This window comes from Tachypleus tridentatus, chromosome 10 (genome assembly GCF_004210375.1).
Source record: "Tachypleus tridentatus isolate NWPU-2018 chromosome 10, ASM421037v1, whole genome shotgun sequence".
NCBI lineage: Eukaryota > Metazoa > Arthropoda > Merostomata > Xiphosura > Limulidae > Tachypleus > Tachypleus tridentatus.
Genome location: NC_134834.1, coordinates 73,131,262 through 73,155,956, shown reverse-complemented (window position 1 = coordinate 73,155,956; position 24,695 = coordinate 73,131,262). Strand labels below are relative to the sequence as shown.

At 33.5% G+C, this 24,695-nt stretch overlaps 1 protein-coding gene across 1 annotated transcript in view; it reads left to right on the top strand.

Moving 5' to 3' along the window:
- Positions 1 to 24,695, top strand: part of LOC143229561 (serine/threonine-protein phosphatase 2B catalytic subunit 2-like) — a 117,878-nt gene that overhangs the window by 56,660 nt on the left and 36,523 nt on the right. The window contains 2 exon segments of the mRNA XM_076462073.1: positions 15,578 to 15,702; positions 22,023 to 22,134. Of these exon segments, the coding sequence (XP_076318188.1) occupies positions 15,578 to 15,702; positions 22,023 to 22,134 (237 nt within the window).

Genomic DNA, 24,695 nt, shown 5'->3' with positions numbered 1-24,695 from the left:
AAAACTCGATTATAAACGATTGTAAATATTTAAAATATTTTTGTATGTAACCGTGAACTAAATTAAATACTTTTTCTAGGTCTTATTTTTTAGGAAAAGTATAATTTTCCTTGCCTGAAGTGGATTGGTTGATATGAACTTTTTCAGTGATTAATTATTTTTGTTAATGCCTTAATGTTTTGTCTTAGCAAATCCACATCGCATTATCGCTTGTGTCAACCAAGGGAAATCGAACTCCCAATTTTCGCGTTGTAAACCCAAAGAATTACCGCTGTCTCACCGGGAACCGTGTTATTAGTGATTACTCACGTACAGTGTATTAGTCTGCACTTGTTTTTATGGGATTGAGGTAGGTTGTGACTAGAAGAGTTTGTTTAAGGAACGAAGCTCTAATGGGATATCTTCTGTGTTGGCATGCCCAGGTGGGTTAAGGCGTTCGACTCGTAATCTGAGGGGTGCGGGTTCGAATCCCGGTTGCACCAAACATGTTCGCCCTTTTAGCTGTAGGGGCGTTATAATGTTTTGGTCAATCCCACTATTCATTGGTAAAAGAGTAGCCCAAGAGTTGGCGGTGAGTGGTGATGACTAGCTGTCTTCCATCTAGTCTTACGCTGCTAAATTAGGGATGGCTAGCGCAGATCGTCCTTGAATAGCTTTGCGCGAAATTCGAAACAAACAATCTTCTGTATTCAATGCGGGAAAACGAAAACCCGGTTTTAACGTTGTAAGTCCATAAATGTATATCAGTTCTGCCGGGGGACCGCTAGAAGAGTATTAAGCTGACTGTATGATGAATGAAATAAATCGTCTGAGTACCAACCAGTCTGTGTGAAGGTGTGTGTGTGGTGGTGGTGATGATGGACAGGCGTTTGTGATAAACAGTAAGTAACACTGAGTTGAGAGTACAGAAAGTTAAGAAGCAAGCAACTCCTGGCTTCACAATTTCTATAATCCATATGGATAAGATATGGTATCGATTATGATTTTTCAAGACACCAACTGGGGATTCTGGACACTGTCAGATAGAATCGGGGCAAGGGCCCCGTGTGCAACAGAGCGACTCCTCTGTGTTTTAATAACCAGTGAAATGAAGAGAAGTTTAGACTCGCCTTTCTTACCAAGATATATACATATTGGACTTTATGGAATATTAATATTTTTCTGAATCACCATTCATTGAACTGTTTAGTACTGTTGATTTTGTTTTATATTTCTATGTTTATTTCAATAGAACTTTTTTGAGAATTCTTCATTAAAATATCTTTTTAACGAAGTATTAAGATCTAAACATTTTCACGAGTTACTCGTTAGAATCACATTAATTAATGTAAGAAGCATCAGTTTTGTGGGTGAAACGTATCATTGTTTTTTTCTCTAGTTGAAAATCATTGTTTAATGACAACACTGTTTGAAACAGGTGAATCTCAATAGTGAGGTTAACTGTAAAAAGGTGAACCCGAATAGTAGGGTTAACTCACAAACGAGTGAACTCCTGTAGTGGGGTTAGTTAACCCCGAATACGATTAAATGATTCCAAATGTAATACCGACGTGCTGTTTGTCACATAATAGTCACAATAGTTAGACCAATATTTGTTATAGACCCAAGCTGAATGGTCCTCCATTTGACTGGATGTTGTTATAATTGAAAATGGCAGGTTTCGAACTACAGTCTGCTTATAAATTATATTAACAAATCAATTTGATATTTAGCGGCTTATTGTAGTTCCGAAAAGTAAGCAGGCTACGGTACTTTGGTAAAGGACCCGAAGACAGAAAGATTGGCGCACTTCCTAATAACCTCTTGGATGACAACAGTGGACTGGGAATGACAAATGTCATAAGACATGCTGATACAAGTATGATAAATCTAAACTTGAGATATTTAAAAAGATGCTTGGTAGATATATTGGATACTTGAGGACAATGAAAGCAGTCTTTCTTGTTCATTGGCACAAGGGCTTATGACCTCACTACTTTGTAAATCGCGCAGCTCCTTCATTTTAACATCAAACGCCTACGAAAATGTAAAGTCTTCTCATTGGCTCAGAAGTGATTATGAAGGCTCATAATGCTAAAAACCGCGTTTCAATGCATGTGATGGGCAGATCACAGATAGTCTGCTGTGTATCTTTGTGAGTAACAACAAGCAAATACCATCTACTAGACTGTGAAAACACCACTTCACTTATTGTTGTATACCAGCTCGGTGGAGAGACTTTGTTTCAGTGTTTGGTCCTTGTGAAACTTGGTAGACATACGTAGAAGAATACTATTTCTCATTGTTCTGTCAGAAATACTCATGATACCTGTGCCCGTTGATAGCGGAAATTGGGCCACATTTTCCTTTTTTTTTTTCTTTTAAAAGTCGAGTTTGATCAAAGCTGTGTGGGGGAGGTATGCGCTTCATTGACTGTGTGCATCAGCTCTTAGAAAAAAGTAAATAATAAACTGTGTAAACGGTGAACTGGAAAAACAATGTGATACGCAAGTTAATCTGGGTTTCAGTGTGATAGGGCCAGCCATGGCCAAGCGTGTTAAGGCGTTCGACTCGTAATCCGAGGCTCGCGGGTTCGAATTCCGGTCACACCAAACATGCTCGCCCTTTCAGCCGTGGGGGGCGTTATAATGTGACAGTCAATCTCACTATTCGTTGGCAAAAGAGTAGCCCAAGAGTTGGCGGCGGGTGGTGATGACTAGTTGCCTTCCCTCTAGTCTTACACTGCTAAATTAGTGACGGCTAGTGCAAATAGTCCTCGAGTAGCTTTGCTCAAAATTCCAAACAAACAAAACAGTGTGATATGCTTATGATGTAATATTTTCAGTTTGGTAGATTATACAAGAAAAACTGCTTTTATATATAATTTCACTTTTCAGTTTTCCTTAGGCCTCGCATGCCCAGGTGATTAAAGCACTCGACTCGTAATCCGAGGGTCGCGGGTTCGAATCCTCGTCACACCAAACGTGCTCGTTCTTTAAGCCTGGAGACTTTACAATGTGAGGTTAATCCCGATATTCGTTGGTAAGAGTAGTCCAAGAGTTGGCGGTGGGTAATGATGACTAGCTGTCTTTTTTCTAGTCTTACACTGCGAAATAAGAAACGGCTAGCGCAGATAGCCCTCGAGCAGCTTTCTGCAAAATTCAAAAGCAAAGCAGTTTTCCTTGGATGTCACTCTTAAGTGCCATGTATTATGTTTACGGACCGAGTGCTTTAATATTCAACAACTCTTGGGACCTTAGCTTCGAATCAATTAGATTGAAACCTTTAACGAAATTGTCATTTCATGTTAAATTCTATTTTAATCAATATTTTGTGTACTTGTTTAAAGCTGTGGAAAGATGATCTTAAGCCAGCCATATTGGATTATGACGTTATATAGCCAAATATGGGTTCATTCTAGGTATATTATTCTCGCTCTATATCAAGTGACATGTTCGTATTACATTTTGTATGATTAATTTTCAGATTTATTCCATTGCAATGGTTATCTGCCATTTTCCTTGCATTAGTTGTAATAAGTACATAAACAACAGAATAATCAGTTTTATGTTCACTCTTGTTGATGAAATCGTTTTCTGAAGTATAATAAAACCAAATAAGAGATATAAGGTGGATAAAAAAAGAGAAAGCGGGGACAGTCAAATTCTAATAATTCAATGATGAAATGTGTGAACTCTTATTTCTATAAAGAATCTTTATGTTGTTGAATCATTTGGAATGTGCTTTCAGTTCCAATTACACCAAACATGTAATTTCAGCCGTGGGGGCGTTATTATGTGATAGTCAATCTCACTGTTCCTTGGTAAAGAGTAGCCCAAGAGTTGACGGTGGGTGGTGATGACTAGCTGCCTTCCATCTAGTCTTACACTGCTAAATTAGGGATGGCTAGCTCAGATAGCCCTCGAATAGCTTTGCGCGAAATTCAAGCCAAACCAACACGTAACTTTAGTTACATAAAAATACCAGTGATTAATAAAAATATCTGAATTACAGTAGTGTTTAATAATGTGCTAATCATAATATATCTTGTGTCGATGGGGCCTTTCGTCTGATACCATACAAGTATAATAGCAAATTGCATGACGACAGTTGGTGAGGTGTGGATTTGATTAAGTTGGTTAACTGTCATTTTTCTTCAGTTTATCACAATACGTTAAACGCAGAATAAGGATTATTTGACAATGTATTATTCACTTGTTTAATACCGATTATTTGTTATCGTTAATAAGTACAACCTTTCACAACAATATATTTATTTTGTAAGAACAATTTTAGATAGGTGTGGAATGTTGTTTCTGCTGTGCAGAGCTACACAATTGGCCATCTACATTCTGTCCAAAGCTACGCAGTTGGTTATCTAAATTCTGTCCAAAGCTACGCAGTTGGTTATCTAAATTCTGAGCATCATGAAGAACTGAATTTCGAACTTAGCGTTGTAAGTTGGTAAACTTGCTGCTGATCCACCAGATGACTCACTGCTGATTTGTTGGATGAACCTATCGTTGATCCACCTGGTGAGGATATAATATATTTCGAAACGTTGTTCGCTCCTCCACGTAAAATATTTTCTCAACCCACACGAGCCGTTTTTACATATATATTTCTCTACAAATGGGTTTTATCGACATCACTGAGGATATAATATAGTTAAAAGTAGATTTCAACTTATACAATGACGTTTTTGCATTCTTTTCTCTTCTTTATCCGTTGGGAATTGTTTAATCATGCAAGTCTTGTGAACACGTTCTCTCCAGTGTTCTTCAGATTAAACATAATATCATAGAAGTTTAAAAAGTACAACTTCATTCGTAAATTTTTATGTAACTGTTTAAAAGCGATATATGGAAGGCAAATTTTCTGTTTTCGATTATTCGGCTGTGATTTCTTCTTCATGAATACAAATAGGGTTGTTTGTTTCTGCTCGAGGCTATTTCTAGTACTTCATAAAGTAAATCAAGGTTGAAGCTAGTTTTGATCCTTCATGACGTAAATCAGGGTTTATTGTTTCTGCTTTATGCTAGTGTACATTCTTAATAAAGGAAATCAGGGTCGATTGTATCTGTTTGAGGCTAGGTTCGATTACTTGTGAATGGAATTTAGTATTTTTTTAGGCCTACTACGATCATTCGTTTGAAGTTGAAGGCACATTACATCGTGTTTATATATATTTTTGTGGTTACAGTCTTGATAATGGATTTAATATTAATTAAATATATAGCAATAGGAATTACTGATTACCTGACTTGAATGTTATATGCTGGAATTTAGTTCTGCAGTTAGTTTTGTGCTGAGTAGACAATTTATTTCTCATTTAGACCTTTATTGTGCGTTGCTTCACAATTTTTCGGGAACTACAGATAAAATATATACGAATATAAAATAACTTACAAATATGTTTGTGTTTTAAATCTATGTATTAGAAATTTTCAACTGGTATATGCATGTTGCAGTTTGGATTATTTATGATTAACCTCGTGAGAAACGTGATTGGCTCGAGACGTGAACACGCAGTGAAGCAGAGCCTGGGAAACACCTTGAACTACCATTACGGGGTTTGTAAAAGAAAGGATGTAGGTTTGTTTTCTTGCTTTAAATAGCACTGACAGAGGATCACGTTAACGCCTTAGTTATCGTACATCACGATATGCTTGAAGGCAGAAACTGGTAATATATTCAAGATAATCACTTTGTTATACGCTTATACACAGAAAGTAATATATATATATATAGTGTAGAAACGTCATTCCCAGATTTCATGCTAAAGTTAAAAGTTTGCGACTGTGTTATTAAAAAAACAGAAAGAGAAAAAAAAACATATACAGCAACCTGACGATAGCGTTGTAAATTATAAATACTAAAGGAAAGTATATATTTTTTAATTTATTAAAAGTAGGCTAACGAATTATTTTTTTAAATGTACCATTCCGTTTATTACAAATAAATGCTATCTCCAAATACATGCTGGTTGTATGAAACTTATGATTTATCAGTAATACACATTATCTCTGAACATATAATATGGTTGCTTTAACCCTCTAAAAGATATGCCTTTATCAATATTGAAGCTATCAAATTAATAATTTGTGGGAGCTGTAGATAGGAGTTTTTAAGATGACTATACTAAATGGAAATGGGATACCTTCAATCAGCTTGATGAATTACCATTGTACTTAAGATTATATATAATCCAAGAAACTATGGAACTTTTATGCATATGATTTAAGATGGTTGATCTTACAGTTAATGTGCTTAAACATTAAAATATAATCACCACTTGTGTTTTAAAGACAGGATTCAAAGTGTATCTAACAATTTCTTCAAATACTTGTGTGCATTCCACAAGGTAGTGAACTTCTACACTCATGCTTTTGTCAAATGAGATATTGTAATTTATGAATATCAAAATATCTTACACTCTTGTTCTTAAATTTTTCTAGGTTTTTATTTTGGAACACTAAATCTGTTAGAACTGACATGATAAGTTTCTCCTGTTGGACTGCAAAGCTTGTAATACCAAGTGAACAGTTGTGTACAAGGACTTTAATTAATATTATATATTTGCATATCAGATTTACTGGTCATTTAACACTTGTTTTGCATAAAATGAAACTAGGGAGTCCTACTGACACACAGTGATGAGATGTGGCCATTATTTCTACACGGTTTCTATTGGAGGATGGTTATTCGCTCATGTGTGTACAAATACATTTAGAAAAATGTTACAAGTGTTCTGGGAGTGAAGCAAAATATTAGTACTATTAGGCCTAATCTGAGATTGCCATGTTTACTTTAATGGTTAAAGTTGACAAACATAAATATATATATATATATGTATAATTTGCACATTCTTACTTGCAAGCTTTTAATTTGAAGTCAAATCACTTAGCCTTTTTAAGTCCAAAGTTAAACATATTGAGCAGGATATGTATATTCAGTTTTTAATGGTGAAACACAGAAATTTTTAAAACTTTGTTTGAAGTACTTTAACACATTAGAAAAAAACTCCTTGGTCCAAAGTGTTCCTTTGTTTGAACTGTACGTTATTATCTGAAAATGTTGGTCTTTTTATTTCCCTGAGTCTAGAGTTTCTATATATATGGAGTTAATTTGTTTATTGAGAAGGTGTGAGTGTTCCACAGTTTAAAAAATTTAATAAATATGCATTTTTTATTGGCTATTATACAAGATAATATCATTGTCAACTTCAGAGTTTTAAAGCTTTAAAGAGGTGATCCCATATTTGGACTTGCAGCTAAAATTAGTTGATGAGGACTGAAATTTCATTTTATCACATAATGTAAACTTTTAAACACTTTCTGTACCAGGTAAGATAAATGGATGGAGTTTTGTCAAAATTTGCTAATCTAAGCAATGAAGGTATTTCATACAGAAAGCAGCAATTTGGATTGAAAGTGACAGTGCTTTAAAAGCATACTGTACTTATCCAGGGAAACATTTGACAGAACATTGTTACAGGGATACAACCTTCTTTATATTGTGATGAGAATGAATAACCGTATGATATGTAGTTCACACACCTTACCCCCCACTAGCACTGCAGTAAGTCTACAGATTTACAATGCAAAAGTCAGGGGTTCAATTCCCTCTATGGCCTAAGCAGATAGCCTGATGTAGCATTGCTATAAGAAATACACATGCACACACTTTATAAAAATGATATTGTAATTGGGTACATATATTACTGTGTTTCTCAGTCTGGGACAAATTTTCACTGATATTCAACAGGTTCTTTTTTTTCACAAAATCTTTGAAAGCTTAAGTAAAGGCTCAATCCTACATAGTTACATTCATTATATTTTGTGTATCCAGTAAAGATTGTTTCACTCTGTTTGTAATTAGTTATGTCCAGTATCTCTGTTTGATCACTTGTTGATAAAATTTCTCATTATTTGATATATCCTATCAATTTATTTTGGGAAATCAGTGTACTTGGATATATGACAATAATCAACTAAATGCATCTAGAAATGCAACTTTTCCATTCACTTTCAACTTGTTAGTTAATATTGAGGGTCATACATATACTGATTAGATAAACTCTTACCACTGTCTCATGTATGCTCTCAGTTAACTTTCTTAAGGTCTAATTTCCTTTTTTAATTCTTGTTAGCCTTTGTAAGTTGAATTTTCCTTTTGCAGTCATCTCTAATTTTAGGTTTTGCTAATAGAGTACTTTTCTTATACCTGTCTTTAGCAGTGAGCTTGTCTTCCAGATGTGCTCTGTGTGGTCAGTTTCCAAATAACATTTTCTTTTGTAATTTTTTCTTTAAACAAGTAATTTCAGTTCAGTGCAGAAGTAATCATGCAGTTAATTAAATGTTGTTCTGTGCCTTTTCTTTTAAATTTTCACAGACTGCAGGGAGCCTACAAATCCTTTTTTCTATCCCAAGATTCTTAACGTTTGAGAGCCCCTATCTAAAATTGAATCTTGGTTACTTCCTCTAATCCCCCTGCTGAAAAAAAACTACTTTTTGAAAGTGCTTGGGATACGTACCTTGTTATTTTTGTCTTTAATTGATTTTTAATTTGCATATTTTCTTAACATAATGAATAAATTAACAATATGATTAAATTTAGTGTCATGGAAGACTGAAAATTATAAAGGTATAAAATTTGGTTAACATGTACTCTCTTAATACTAACTAAACATACTACAATTATATCTTGGTATTCTTTAGTTAGTATTAAGAGAGTACATTTGAGATTACTGAATTTTATACCTTTATAATTTCAGTCTTCCTTGACACTAAATTTAGTCATATTGTTAATTTATAACATAAAGCATTAAACAGTTACTCAATTAAGTTTTCATCTAAAGGCTTAACTGATGAACTTTTCAGTTTTATCATGTATTAGACAATGAGAGTAAGCCTAAACCCTTTTTGAATAGTACAGACCCAATGAAACTCACAAGTTTGATGGTGAGAAATGACATCACCGTTACCTTTATCAGTTGTTGTAGGTTTGTTTGTTTTTTAACAGCAGTAAATCTGTCAATAAATAATAATTATAACTTGCTTATTGTAAAGAAGGAATTATTGTTTTTATGTGTATGTTGTTTGAGTGAAATAAACTTCACATTATACTAAATTTCAGTACAATAAAAAAGGATCTGTGTTGTCTGATTAGTTTGTCGCTGTTCTTATAGGCCTAGCTTATCATATATACTGTCAACAGTAGTTGATGTCTTGATATAGAATGAAAGGTTGTGAGATGTCCTGGTTTCTCCCTATTTTATTTAATTTGAGTTTGATGTGTATAGTTTGTCATTATATACTACTCCTTTAAATTTTACTTGGAGAATTACCTTACAAAGATCACATGGGGAAATGTTCTCCATCTCCGTTATGTTTTTGTATCTTTTACGTCATTGGGCAGTTGTTGGAATTGAGATTTTAAGGACATGCTCAGATACAAAGAAGAAAATGAACAAGTAGATTTTTCTTTTGAGTGTGTTTAAGACAACTTAGGGGCATTGTTATTTATTATTAGATAAACTTTTAATACATTCTTTTTTCTCCATGGTTTTAAAGTGTAATGAAGTATCAGATTGTTTAGCAAATGGTGAGAAGTGTTATTGTAATTTAAACTGTTTCAGAGCTGTTACAGTGTCACTTATGGAAAAACAAATGCTCCAATAATTCTATTCATAGAAGAATGTTCCTGTAATTTCTAATTTATGTAATGTCACACAAAAACATCAGGTATGAAAAGAAAACTGTCAGAATATATAAGGGAAATATACGTCTTCTTAATATTGTTATTTTCAAGTTGTGACCTTTAATTACATGGATTACAATTGAATGTACTAATTTCCAACTTTTTGAAACACTTGACTAATTTTTTACTTAATATTATTGTAAATGGTATTAAAAGTCAAAATCTTTTTCTGAACAAACTAAAGATGTAGAAACATAAACCAAATACCAAGCTAACAGAAAATAGTGAAATTTAATTTGAAGAAATAAATATAAGCTTTATTAAGACAAAAAAAACAAAGTACAGAAGTGTCTTTTACTGTTCACTCACCATGGTATGCAACAGAAATGTAAGTTTGAACATTTTGTATATTTTTTATTTGTGAAATAAATATTCCATATTTTAAGACATTTAATTTTTACAAGCACAAGTATAGAAATATTTGAAATAGAATTATGTCTTCATTTGATATTATTTTTTGTGAAATTACAAGTGAATCCCAAGTGACTGACCCTTTAGACATGAAATAGTTACTTGAAGCAATACAATTGGATTGCCCAAGAGAAAAGTATTTTTCTACATATATTATAATTGCAAGTAATTTTATGAGTAACATTTAGATAAAAGTAACCAAGTATAGTTCAACAGTTTTTAACTATTTTTAGTGCATTATTCTGCAGGAGATTCAAAACAAACAAACAATTAAGTGGAGAGAGAAAAAGAGAAAAATGTCATCATTGTACCTGACCCTCCCAGGTCACACAAACACTACCAAAAATCATTTATCTGAGAAGAAGCATTAACCAGTGCATTTATGGATCATGTTTTACTATTCAGGAAAAAGATATATTTTAAAGAGAACCTTTAAATCTACCTGTTTTGCTTAGAACACATTGGCACCAGTTTCTTGTCCCTTTTGTCCTGTTTCCCAGTGTCTGCTCTCTTTGTTTCTTTTCTTCATGGCTACTTCCTATAGTTATTCCAGTAGTTATGTTAATGAGTTAACCAAAAATTAAACATATAAAAAATCACCTTCAAAACTGACAATGTCATAGAATATATACAAAAACAAAGAATCAAAATGTCCATTAGTAGGTAGATATATTGGATTAGAAGTGTCCAAAGAAATACTGTGGGAATGATATCATAAAGACTAAACTTAAATACTGGCCATGTTCATCAAGGATTTTCCAACAGAATGAGACTTACTAAGTCCTCTCTAGTGTCAGAAATCACGTCTGGGCAGATTTATGGAGTAACAAATGCCAATACTCTGCCAGAAAGTATCATTCTTATATATTTATATTGGTTTTGGACACTGAGCCTTTACGTTTGAAGTTAAACTCTAAAAGGTGATAACTTCCTTAGTGTTAAATCAATGTTAAAACATTACATCCATAGTTATTTGCTGATAACATAGTTATAACACTCATATAGTAGCCTTGTTTTTTATCTTTGTGCACGTTTTTAATTAAAAACATCAAAATAATATACTTCTGATTTTTTAGACTTATAAAGTATTTTTGCTTCTTAAACATGGATCAGTTATCGATTGTAAACTTTTAAAATATTTGATGGTTTTACTTTAATTTTATCATGTATAACTTATGTATAAGCACTTTCAGGAGAGTGCAGAAAGAGTTTGGAGTTTCTGCGTGTACACCGTGTTACGAGAAAAAAGTGCTTAATATCTCTCTTTCTCAAACTCCTATGTGCACCTTATGTGTAACATAGAAGCAGTAGTTTTCTTGTTTTTCAGTGCATATTGTTTCAGATTCACAAGTTGCTTTGTCTATATAGGGTCTCGTGCGTTCCTTCCATTTCTTTCAAATGTAAGAGATATTCTTTCTGCATAGATTTTTTGTGCACTTGGATACTACATATAAGAAGTGACGTTTATATTTAGGTGTGTTTTCTTAAATTATCATGTGCGCCTGATTTCTTACTTGTCATGACTAAGTTGTAGTTCCTTCGTGGGAGCACTTTGGTCTGTGGATCTAAGGTCGCGTTTAAGATGCAAATCTTACGTTATTTCTCGAACTATCCTGCACACCCGATGAGTTTCAGTTCCTTCTTCAAAGTTTGTCTTTCTTTCTGTGGACCCTAGCTCGTGCGCAAGTCCCCTTGTCTTATGGTGAGACTTCTTTTACGTATCATGTCTAAGGGTTACCGTTCCTGTTTAGGGGTTCTTCATATCTAAGAGATTACGTTTTCACGTAAGGTCTCTCCTTCCGAGTTTTCTTGTATGCCTGATGCTTCTTGTTAGACACGTTTCTAAAGGTTATTTCTCGAGTTTCTTTGCTCAAGTCGTAAGTTATCATTTTTCGAGGCTCATGTCCGTGATATAATACATAGGGCTATTTGTTATAAATATAATTTTTTTTTGTATTAAACATACTTCGTTGGTTATTCCTTTCCTCTTTTTTTTCATAATTTGTGAAATATGTTTTTGTGTAAAGCAAACATTTCATAAAAATGTAATGTAGCACAAAATTTACACTATAAAAATATATATAAAAATGTAATGTAGCACAAAATTTACACAATATCTCGTTATACTTTTTTTTTTGCAAAGTTTTAAAAAACTTTAATAATTTTAGGGCTTTTAAAGTCAGCTTACAAGCAAGATTTCACACACTATTCTTCTGTTGTATATTTTATTCAGCTGTGAATTATTTATTGATACTATTTGAAACGCGTGTCAGTGACATTTGATCGCACTTGCCTGAATGGCACTTTGAAAAGTTATGTGGAAGCTTCTCTGTAATCCTCTGCGCCTTTCTGTTTGTTTTTTATCTTACCATATTGGTAACAAACTGTAGATAACATTTGCTGAATACTTGGCTTGAACAAAAGTATAAATACCTCGCCTAGCCACAAAACAATGGAGATTCGTACTTCTTGTGAAAAGTAAAGCAAAAAGTGGGCTGGATAACACTTCTCTCCAGTTGTTTCTATCGTAAGAACTATTTTGGCCATAAATTACAATCCTTCCCTGTGGTATCTTGACGTGGTGTACTTAAGCTGTTTCAGTGTAGCTCTCTGGTCCCATTTCAACAAGTAACGTCTCCTGTGGCAAATAGTAGTTACTTTGATGTGTGAGAAGTTGATGTCGTTTCTTTGTAGCAGGAGATTGTGTTTAGTAAATCACAGATTTGTCATTTCGCTAGTAGATTTGAACTGGCATTTGTCGTGCACGAGTAGTATATCTATGTAAACGTAAGTTTTTGTAGAGCTACAAACTAGCAACCCTCCCCGTGGTGGAACATTAACTTGCATTTCTTGATGACGAGGAACCCACTTGAAATAAAAATGTATCTCAGAATGGCTGGCATGGGTATTAACACTTTTATTGATAAGCAGAGAGCGACGTTTCGACCTTCCTAGGTCATCTTCATCCTGAAGGTTGAAGCATTGTTCTCTGTTTCTTAATAAAAGTGTTAATGCCCATACCAGCCGTTCTGAGGTGAATTAACTCGCATTGTTGTGCTTTTGTTCCCATATACTTTCAAAGTGAAGCAATAACTGGCTTTCCTAGTCTTTCGTACAACCAGGAGACTACCTCGCTGTTTCTCCAGTAAAGTTAATTCAACAATAATAATAAACAACCTGTATTAAAATAAATAATGTTGTATTTTTAATTTTTAATCTGATTCTGATTTGTAAGTGTCGTAAAGAATAAATATTTAAAATACGATTCATTTATTTAATTTTGGTTCCCACAGCAACGTTTTCTGTTTATGAAATTGATATAAACAGCACCTAGACCGCTGCCATGTCTTATCCTAGCCATTCTAATGAATCTTGGTGTTCGCGAAAGGCCTCGTAGGCACTGGATGTGACATTTGTTGTGTGTTTGTCTTATTATAACACAATTTTTCTTTACTTTCATAAGTTCTTAGAAGTCACACCCACTCTTAAAGAGCAGTATCCTTAGTATTTCATTTTCACCTATCAAGGTGGTGCAGTAGTGTTAGTCTTTCATTCTTGTATTTAAAAACAAGTAAATAGCGTGTTTCTCACCATAAATTAAGTTAAACAGTAACTAAAAGTGTTTATATTCTAGGAATTAAACTTTCAAACCATTTTATCGTGACTGAAATATAAAACAATTCGTATTCATATTATTTGAATACATATCTGTATTTTAAAATGTTAACGATTCTAAGAATATATTTCAGATCGTGTCGTCATGGTAAAATTCATGTTGCATTTTCCTGACTTGGAGTTATGGACAACTGTATAGTTGCTATGGCAGCTAAACTAAACATTGATTATAATGTTCGAAAATGTCGTTTTCGCTATAAAGAGAGGCGCGAAAGATGGCTAGACATACAAAACTTTCTTTACGTACCGAGTATTCACCATACATATGAAAAGAGATATAACACGAAAAGCAAGTTTGTTTTTTGGTTTTTTTTGAATTTTGCACAAAGCTACTCGAGGGCTATCTGTGCTAGCCGTCCCTAATTTAGCAGTGTAAGACTAGAGGGAAGGCAGCTAGTCATCACCACCCACCGCCAACTCTTGGGCTACTCTTTTACCAACGAATAGTGGGATTGACCGTAACATTATAACGCCCCCACGGCTGAAAGGGCGAGCATGTTTGGCGCGACTCGGGCGCGAACCCGCGACCCTCAGATTACGAAGCGCACGCCTTAACGCGCTAGGCCATGCCAGGCCCACGAAAAGCAAGAATTTGTCTAGTTGATAATAGATTTCATACGGCTTGTTCAGAAAAAAAATATATAAACATACAATCCTTTTAACAATTACAGATCGTATACTACGTATATGATTACACAAACTAAAAAAAAACTAACAAAAATAAAGCGTATGAAAAATATCTCTTCAATATTCTGTGTTTATAGTGTATTAACAAGTATGTTTTAAAGAGACATGTCAGTTTCATTCATACCAAGAATTAAAATATCAGACGTAAAAAGTTATTGTTAGAATATAAATTTAATAATCAGTATTCGCTTTGACCTGTTCTAGTTTTAAATATGTGACGAAATCGGTTACACATAGATGCTATCAGTTTTTAACACTTTCAGTCTGTTTTCTTTCCACTTCTACCCTACAAATTTTAATAGTCGCCCCAGGTTAGTTACGTCTATTTTGAAAAATGTGACTTAAATTAGAATCGAGGTATCATTACCTTTAGGAACAAAAAGCAAAACGTTTTACTTGTAAACTGTTGAATTCATCTGAATAAACTAACCAAGGCAACTGTTAATACACAACAGAGAGACACGTAAGTCGCCCCTTATCATGATGTTTGTAACTTGTGTCCTTATGATTTTTCTAAGTTATTTTCGCATTAACTTTGCAAGAACGCGTGGAAGTGATGACATAATGCAACATCAGTACTTCAAATAGCTCTGGAAGGCGTTAAGGGAAAAACGGGAAACTTCATTCTCTCTATGTTCATTCAACGCCCCCCCGCTAGTACAGCGGTATGTCTCCGGATTTACAACGCTAAAATCAGGGGTTCGATTCCCCTCGGTGAGCTCAGCAGATAGCCGATGTGGCATTACTATAAGAAAACACACACTCATATTTGTGTATTTGTAGTGACCAGTTTTTTGCTTGTTTTTGTTTTTTTAAATTCACTTAACTGTTTGTTCCCCCAGAAAAATTTCAGTGATCGCCCACGCTGACAATATATATTTCTAAGAACTTTGATGTGAAATTTTAAAGCTATAGTTTTCAGAACTGAGCTTTTAATTTTTTTATATGAACTTTTTAAAAAGTGTTAAAGTCAGTGTTTTAGAATGTATAAAACGCAAGCGTTTGATATTATAGTTTACTTATTGCGTCCGTGAAAATTTAAATTGAGTCCTTTCTCTTTCAGTATGTGGAGATATACATGGACAGTATTACGACCTAATGAAGTTATTTGAAGTAGGTGGTTCGCCAGCAACAACTAAATACCTCTTTCTTGGAGATTATGTAGACAGAGGTTATTTTAGCATAGAGGTGAGTCAGTATCTGTTTTGTAGGATGTTGTGCAAAAGTATCTGGTTAGTCACGTGATTTGTCACAAGTATATCTTGCTTCTGGTTATATATAAATTTTCGGTGAGTACTGTTATGTTTCTCACAAGGATATGTATAATTAAGTTCCGCTAGAATAATCTAAAATGTTATTAGAATAAAATAACAGTGACGAACATTTATATGACTGGTTAATGGCAACCTTACACAAGTGTAACGTATTGTAATTGTGCTTTTCATTACTGTATTTTGCGCCTTGTAAGATGCACGTTTTCCCTTAGAAATACCTTGAAAAATCCCCATTTGTTTTCCAAGATAAAATTGATGGGTTAAGGCTAGTGGTTAGTTTATGGTCTACTCGAAACGGCCTCTCATACAGATCGTAATCTTATTACTTACCAATTAAAAGTATTTGCAATAGCATAAACATTCATTTTAACTAATATTGTCGATATATTGTGAATAATATAGTGTATTTGACTGTATTTACTGAGTAGGTTGAATAAAAAGGTCAAGGCTGTACCAAGGTGTTGGTTGCTGAGCCAAACTATTTTTTTCTTAGAATTGTCTTTCCGAAATTATGGTGCGTTTTCCACGCTATAGCATCTTACAAGGCGTAAAATACTGTGATATTCAAGTTACTGGTTTGGGAAGTTGGAAAGAGGTAAATTATTGTTTCTCTTGACATGCTTCCAGGAATTAAATTCACTCATGACTATGAGTAAGCCTAGCCTGTATATAATAACTGTTTCACATCGACATTTTTACTGTAATTACTTTAAGCAAAACTGTGTTGCACCGAGCCCATAATAAGGAATAAACCCCAAATTTGAATTCTAAAAACACTTGAGCCTTATCATTGTGCTGTGGAGATATGGAGGGGATTTAGAATAAATAAAAAAGAAACATTTTATATTTTAGGAACGATTTACAAGCAGATCTGTCACAAAGAATATTTTAATGTTTGTTTAAATTGCTTTTTTTTTGTGTTAGGATGATATGGTAAAACTATATTTTAATGACATCTGTAAGCAAGGTAGTAATATTTATAATTTAGCCAAATAATATGGAAGTGCAAACATAATCTATGAAGTTCGTGTTCGTATGTGCTACTATATGTTAACTTGTTCCTTAGTGCTGATGTTATGGTTGAATGCTTAAGTATAACCAATGGATTAGTATAATACTGTTAAAGAGAAAATAAGTTTTATGTAAAAACCTCTCATTAGACACTCAGTTGGTGATTAGTATATATCATAAAGAACCTATGAATGCTATTTATGAAACTAATTTAATATCTTTGCTGTAATAGTATTAAAAATCAATCAGATTGATTTTAATTTGTATATATCAGACTATTGTAATTCAAAATATAAAATGAATGAATGATTTGATTTATTTGTTTGATTGGATCAATAAATCGCGTCTTCTTACAGTTAACATAGTACCGTTACGAAAATAGAAAACTAACAAAATACAGTTTTGGGCACGGTTATGATTGTTAATCACTTATTATTTTGACACACGGGGACTGGCCAAATCAGTGACTAAAAGATAGTATCAGAGTTATTATTCAACTAGTATTCCATTGAAATGCACATAAGTTTAATTTGTTGACACCTGTGGCAGGTCAGTGGGGTTCAACAGAAAAAAGGCAGAGATTAACCTTTTACGTGGAGAAGGCATTGTTGTGTTCATAGTAGATGGTCATAAAAACTAATACTTGCATGTATGACTGTTTTAACTATAAGAGAAGTTCATGTAGATTAAAATTATTTTTAAACAACTTTACTTTTTGGTGTATCACTTCTGAAAAAAAAGTAAAGTCCGAATATCTTAATACCCATTCTGTTGTATTGTGTTTACTCTGAATTTTTTTTACAAAAAATTATCTGTATCTCACTTCACAATTTATTAAAATATCTAAGCATTACAGTTTGAGGAGGGATTAAATATGCCAGTGAAAGGTCAAGAAATCTACAATTTTGAATGTTCTTTTGATAAATTACATAAAACAAAACTTTCTATTCACTTTTTATAGTGATAGATATTTAAAAATATATATATATATATAAAACGTTTTGTCTGAAACAGCGTTTTTTATTTTTTAATATATTTTTTGTTTTGGCTTGTGTGTAGGTTATAACAAACTAATATAATTAGTTAGAGGTTTGAATTTGCTGTTTTTAATGCAGCCCTTCCTTTTGATTTTGTTTACTTTATCAGTATTAATTTTTTCTAAAATGAATGTCTGTATATATAATATACACCGTATTACCTCATATTTTAAGACGCACCTTTTTCACATTTTTTCCAATCTGAAACTTAGGGTGCGTCTTAAATTGGAGGTATTATTTTTCACTCTTCGAAAATCTTTGTTCGAGACTTTCGAAGAGTGAAAAATAATACCTCCAACTTAAGACGCACCCTAAGTTTCAGATTGGAAAAAATGTGAAAAAAAGGTGCGTCTTAAAATTTGAGGTAATACGGTGTATATTATATATACAGACATTCATTTTAGAAGAAATTAATACAAACAAATAATTTTACAAACAGCTTAAAAAGACGAAAAAACACATACAAAAAGTTAAATTTACCGATGCCAGGGCCTCTAGCGATGTAGTTGGTTATCATCGTTCTCAGTCTTTGACTTACTTGTTATTCAGACGCTATTTTATTTTGTTTTTTATTTTAGTTACGTTTGCAACCCATGGAAAAGTGTTTTACATACGATGTCGAATTTAAAAGAAAAGTTACTTTGTGCGCCGAACCGATTGGGAATTGTTCAGTCGGTAAAAAGTATACAGTGAGTGAGGGAAATGTACGTCGTTGGCGTGGTATGAAAACCAAGAGTTCTTCTTGCAAAAAAAGTGCAAAGTCATTTTCTGGCCCCAAAAAAGGAAGACATCTTGAAATTGAAGCCGCCATTTTAACTTATTTTACAGAGTTACGAAATAAAGGACTGCCTGTAACGAGAGAAGTCTTAATATTAAGAGCAAAAGAATGTGTAGAAAGTAGTGGTATTTCTTTCAAAGCTGGTCTTTGCTCATGCGAGAAATTTATGAAAATAGAAAGTTTATTATTACGGCAAAGGACAATAATTAGTCAAAAACTGTCGTCTGATTTTGAAACAAAACTTGTTGAATATCAACATAACATTACTAGTGTACGTCAAAGGAATCAATATTCCCTAAACTAGATCGTTAACGCAGATGAAACTGCATTTTTTTTTTTTATTTTTTTACATGCCGCACAACTACACTGTAAATTCCGAAGCAGAAAAACAGGTGACAATCAAAATAACTGGTTCTGAAAACTTAAGAGTTAGTGTTATGCTATGTGGAACTGCTGATGGAAATAAATTACCACCGTATGTCATATTAAACAGCAAACCATTGCCAAAAGTAAATGTTTGCAAAGATGTAATAATTCGTGCACAAAAAAATACATGGATGACATCAGAGTTAATGGAAGAGTGGTTGGAATGGGTATGGGAACGTTGGTCTGGTGCTTACAATGGATGAATTTCGTAGCCATCTCTCCGATAAAATCATAAGTAGGTTAAGGAACAAAAACAGTAATGTGGTTATAATTCCTGGCAGAATGACAGGTCAGTTACAACCTCTTGATGTGTCCATTAACAAGTTATTCAAATATCGTATTCATAAGCATTATGATGCTTGGCTAAATGAAGAGAATTATGCTTTGACACCGAGTGACAGAATAAAAAGGACATCAGCATCAATAATAGTGGAGTGGATTTCAAAAGCTTAGAAAGAAGTGTCGGACGATATTAAAAAAATCGTTTTTAAAATTTTGTTGATCCAACGCGGAAGATGAAACGCAAGATGACATTCTTTGGTACAGTAGTGCATCAAGCGATGAAGATGCTTCAACTTCAGAATATAACAGTGACTCAGAAGAAACATCAAAGTAACATTCAGATTAAATAAAGCAGGAAGAAACATTATTGCAATGAAAATTTTAAATTTCCTCTATATTTTATATATTTTTATTATATTTCATTTTAAAAACATTTTTGAATTTTTGATGTGTTAATAAACGCTTTTAAAACATATTACCCCTTTCTAATTATCATCCAATTTTTTTCCCTGAAAAGTCACTTTTTGAAGGGGGTGGATCTTAAATTTAAAATAATATAGTATATATTATTAGTAACCCTAAATATAAAAGCTAATAACTATTATACCAAGACAAGTATGATAATAGTAAAATTGTCATTCAGAGGTACTTTTGTGATCCAGGTGTATCCCCCATAAGATGAGAAATTCATTTCATACGTTAAAGATTTATCGAGAATAAAACACCCATATGCATAAAAGCACTTCTTATATAGTCCATACTTCATACATATTTTTTATGCGTTATTTTGTTAACCCTTGACATACGTATTTGAAATCTTTAACTAATATTGCTTGGATGTTTTGATATGTTGTGAAGCAGTGTGGAGATGTTTTTCTATTAAAAACTAGTTAAAAAATCGTTGATTTTGCACCTTTTATGGTAAATTTTGAGGAAATTCATGTTTCACTTTACTTTTAGGAAATTCAATTGTTTTTTTTTTTTTAAAGAATACTCTCAAAATTTAAAATATTCATACTGAATAATAACCTTTAGGAAATTGTCATAGAGGTGTCAAAAATGTGAAAATGACTCGTCTATAATATTACTTGCGTTTGCAAAAACTTTCTATGTATACAACAGCATCCTTTTGTTACAGAATACGAAAAACTGTCATTTTGTTTCCATTGACACCATTCACCTAAAATTAATTTCGGAAAAAATACCTGTTTTTTTTGTCAACGTATTTCAGTACCATATTAGCTGAATACCAACTCTGATAGCGTTTTTGTTGCTGAGCTTGTCAGTTCTCACCCTGTACTTGACAGCATCTCATGTCTTCCTTCAACATGTACATCAAAACTCTTACATAATTCTGAGTTAAGTCCTACAAAGTGGTAAAGATTTCACCTATAACCTTGCAAGTAAATGAGGGGAAAAAAATACAGGGGATGTTTATGATATGCCGACTTGCTAGATACAGGGGATGTTTATGATATGCCGACTTGCTAGATACAGGGGATGTTTATGACATGCCCGACTTGCTAGATACAGGGGATGTTTATGACATGCCCGACTTGCTAGATACAGGGGATGTGTTTATGATATGCCGACTTGCTAGATACAGGGGATGTGTTTATGATATGCCGACTTGCTAGATACAGGGGATGTGTTTATGATATGCCGACTTGCTAGATACAGGGATGTGTTTATGATATGCCGACTTGCTAGATACAGGGGATGTGTTTCTGATATGCCGACTTGCTAGGTACAGGGGATGTGTTTATGATATGCCGACTTGCTAGATACAGGGGATGTGTTTGTGATATGCCGACTTGCTAGATACAGGAGATGTGTTTGTGATATGCCGACTTGCTAGATACAGGAGATGTGTTTGTGATATGCCGACTTGCTAGATACAGGGGATGTGTTTGTGATATGTCGACTTGCTAGATACAGGGGATGTGTTTGTGATATGTCGACTTGCTAGATACAGAGGATGTGTTTGTGATATGCCGACTTGCTAGATACAGGGGATGTGTTTGTGATATGCCGACTTGCTAGATACAGGGGATGTGTTTGTGATATGCCGGCTTGCTAGATACATGGGATGTGTTTGTGATATGTCGACTTGCTAGATACAGGGGATGTGTTTGTGATATGCCGACTTGCTAGATACAGGGGATGTATTTGTGATATGCCGACTTTCTAGATACAGTGGATGTATTTGTGATATGCCGACTTGCTAGATACAGTGGATGTATTTGTGATATGCCGACTTGCTAGATACAGTGGATGTATTTGTGATATGCCGACTTGCTAGATACAGGGGACGTGTTTATGATATGCCAACTTACTAGATATAGCTTTATGTGTTTGTGTAATAAAATTTCAAATCATTTGTTAATAATTAAACTGTCATCAATGTTTTTATAAATTTATGGATATGTTTTTTTGTTTTGCAAAATGTATAGTGCAAGCATGTAAGGTTTGTGATAATATGGTTTGGTTTTATCATATGTTTTATGGATATGTTTGTTTGAATTTTTTAACATATATAAGCTTCTTTTTTTGACTTAATGAAGCAAAAATAGGAAGGGAGAGTTAAAGCTAAGGTGTTTTCATGAATGGTGTGTTTTTAACGCGAAGGCTATAAATTTATATATGTATGTGTTAGCAGCTGTGACAACATTGGTTTTTAATCATGTCTTTCTCTTGCAGTGTGTTCTTTACCTGTGGGCATTAAAAATCTGCTATCCAAATACATTATTTTTATTACGAGGAAACCACGAGTGTAGACATTTAACAGAATACTTTACCTTCAAAACAGAATGTGAGTGACACGTTTTTAAATTTTAGTTGTCAACTAACTTAGATGTATTGTTTTTCAAGTAAAATCTTGTTTTTTAATTCATCAGTTATTCCAAGGAACTTTAAAAACAGCTAGATTAGAAATAGGAATTTAAGGATTACGAACTATAATTCTTCTGTCGCTGTTAGTACTTTTAAACATTTCAAATTTCACAATAGTAAAAGTGACTTTGGATCATGGTAGTTCATTAAATAAAATTTTTCTTGCACAGTTTTCACACAAACATGTACAAAATGCTCAGAAAAATGTAAGATTTAATTATAACAAGAAAAGTTAGCCACATTTTCTTTAAAAAGCCAATAATTTCATTCTTTCGGCACCCAGTAGAAGTAGAATATGAATGCTTAGGCTATTCGTTCTGATTTACAAGGCCAACTGAAGTATTGTGTGGGAGAGACTGAAGAAATATAGATTAGACCATAGAGTGGAAACCCTAAGCAAACCCTGATTTTCAAAGCCAAATAAAATATGTTGCGGTAAAAGAGAAAAAAAAACAACACCAAAAACAATCAATTATTTTAGACCATAGAGTGAGAACCCTAAGGAAACTCTTATTTCAAAGGCAAGTTTAGTATATTGTAAGAAATTGAAAAAGTAACAGCAGATAGTTGAGTGTGTATCCTAATAAAACCCTGACTGCCAAAGCCAAACGAAGTGGACTGCAGGAAAACTGAAGCAAATGGACTTCTTTAAACGATTTATATCTTCCAAAACAAACTGATTTAGTAGATCGCTTTTGTGTCTTTGTTAAGAATAAGAATGAAGGGGGGAAGAAATCAAACAATTTCGAAAGTAATAAAATGCGATGTTGAAAGCGTTGAACATCGTTTGCCGATAGATGGGTGAATAAAGTTCCCAAAGTAGTGATTAAATTTTACAAATGAGTGATTGTTGTTTTAATTTTCGTTTTATTGTTTCTGAAAGCAAGGCCGCTACATCATCTTAAAGATTGATAATTTTAATACTCTTTCTTGTTTCATTTTACACACACACACTTTACATTTAGAAACTGTCGCATGTCTATTTGTCGATATGTAGCGTCATCTTTTGGTCGAAAGGGTATTTAAGTATGTGCATGGTATGTTTACATATTACACCTGTAAGTAAATAAATAAATAAATATATATATATATATGTGTGTGGATTTTTATCGATGTATTAAAAGCAGATACCCAGCGACCAATCAATTAAGCTAAAGAAAGCTTGTAGCGATAATCCGAGCCTAGCCTCTCTGACGTAATCAGATAGGCAGATCGTACACAAATAGTTGTTGTTTCAGAAATTTTTAAGTTGTAATACTGGAAAACGTTAGCGACCATTTTAGTATATTATTGATATATATGCGCATTATATATCGTAACCAATGCTTTGAATGGTTGGTCGGTTCTTCGCTTAGGAATTAAATAGAGTTGTTTTTCGGTGCGTGAATTATTTGGAATCCTTTGCTTCTTCTGTGTGGGTATTTTGGTATGTTAATTTTTGAATATCCAGGAGGGTCTGATGCACGAGACCTCTTCCTCTTTTAGAATCCTTGTAGATCCCTACTATTACTATTTAAAATGGAATAAATAATTGTTCACATATTCAACTCCAACGCCACCTATAATATAAAACGCGAGTTTAGAAATTCTACCTTAGTTATATTAAATTTTATGACATTCATTCAAGCTTTTATTTATTGGAGTCACGTAAGAACTGTCTGTTGGTTATTCAGAACTTCTTTCAAGTTCATACCTTATTTATCTAGGTTATTATGTGTATCAAAGAATGAACACACTGTGAATAATAGAAGAAACCTAAACTAATTGTATATGTTCAGTGTAATTTGAATATTCTTTCAACTCCAAGAAGCACTAAATATTTATTTGCAATTACACTTCGAGATTCTGTTTGATGATTGAAGTGAAAAGATAAATTTGAATAAGATAAATTAACGTCTTTCCGTTGGTCTTTTGACTTCCTGGTGGTTTGGCTGTACATTAATTTAATACCATGGCTCAATACTGAATACTTAAAATTTTTATTACTCTTGTTTCATTATATATATACTTTACCTTTAGAAACTGTCGCGTGGTTATCCATAGATATGTAGGCTCGGCATAGCGTGGTGGTTATGGCGTTCGACTCGTAATCTGAGGGTCGCGGGTTCGAATCTCCGTCACACCAAACATGTTCGCCATTTCAGCCGTAGGGGTGTTATAATGTTACGATCAATCCCTCTGTTCGTTGGTAAAAGAGTTGCCGAAGAGTTGGTGGTGGGTGGTAATGACTAGCTCCCTTCCCTCTAGTCTTACACTGCTAAATTAGGGACGACTAGCGCAGACAGCCCTCGTGTAGCTTTGCGCGAAATTCAAAAAACAAACAACGTTGTAAATCCCTGGACTTACCGCTGTACTAGCGGAGGGCACAAACAAACCAAAGATATGTAGCGTCATCTGATGGGTTGAAAAGATATTTAAGTATGTGCATGATATATTCATCATTTATATTAAACCTGTGTGTATCTATGGATTTTTTATCGG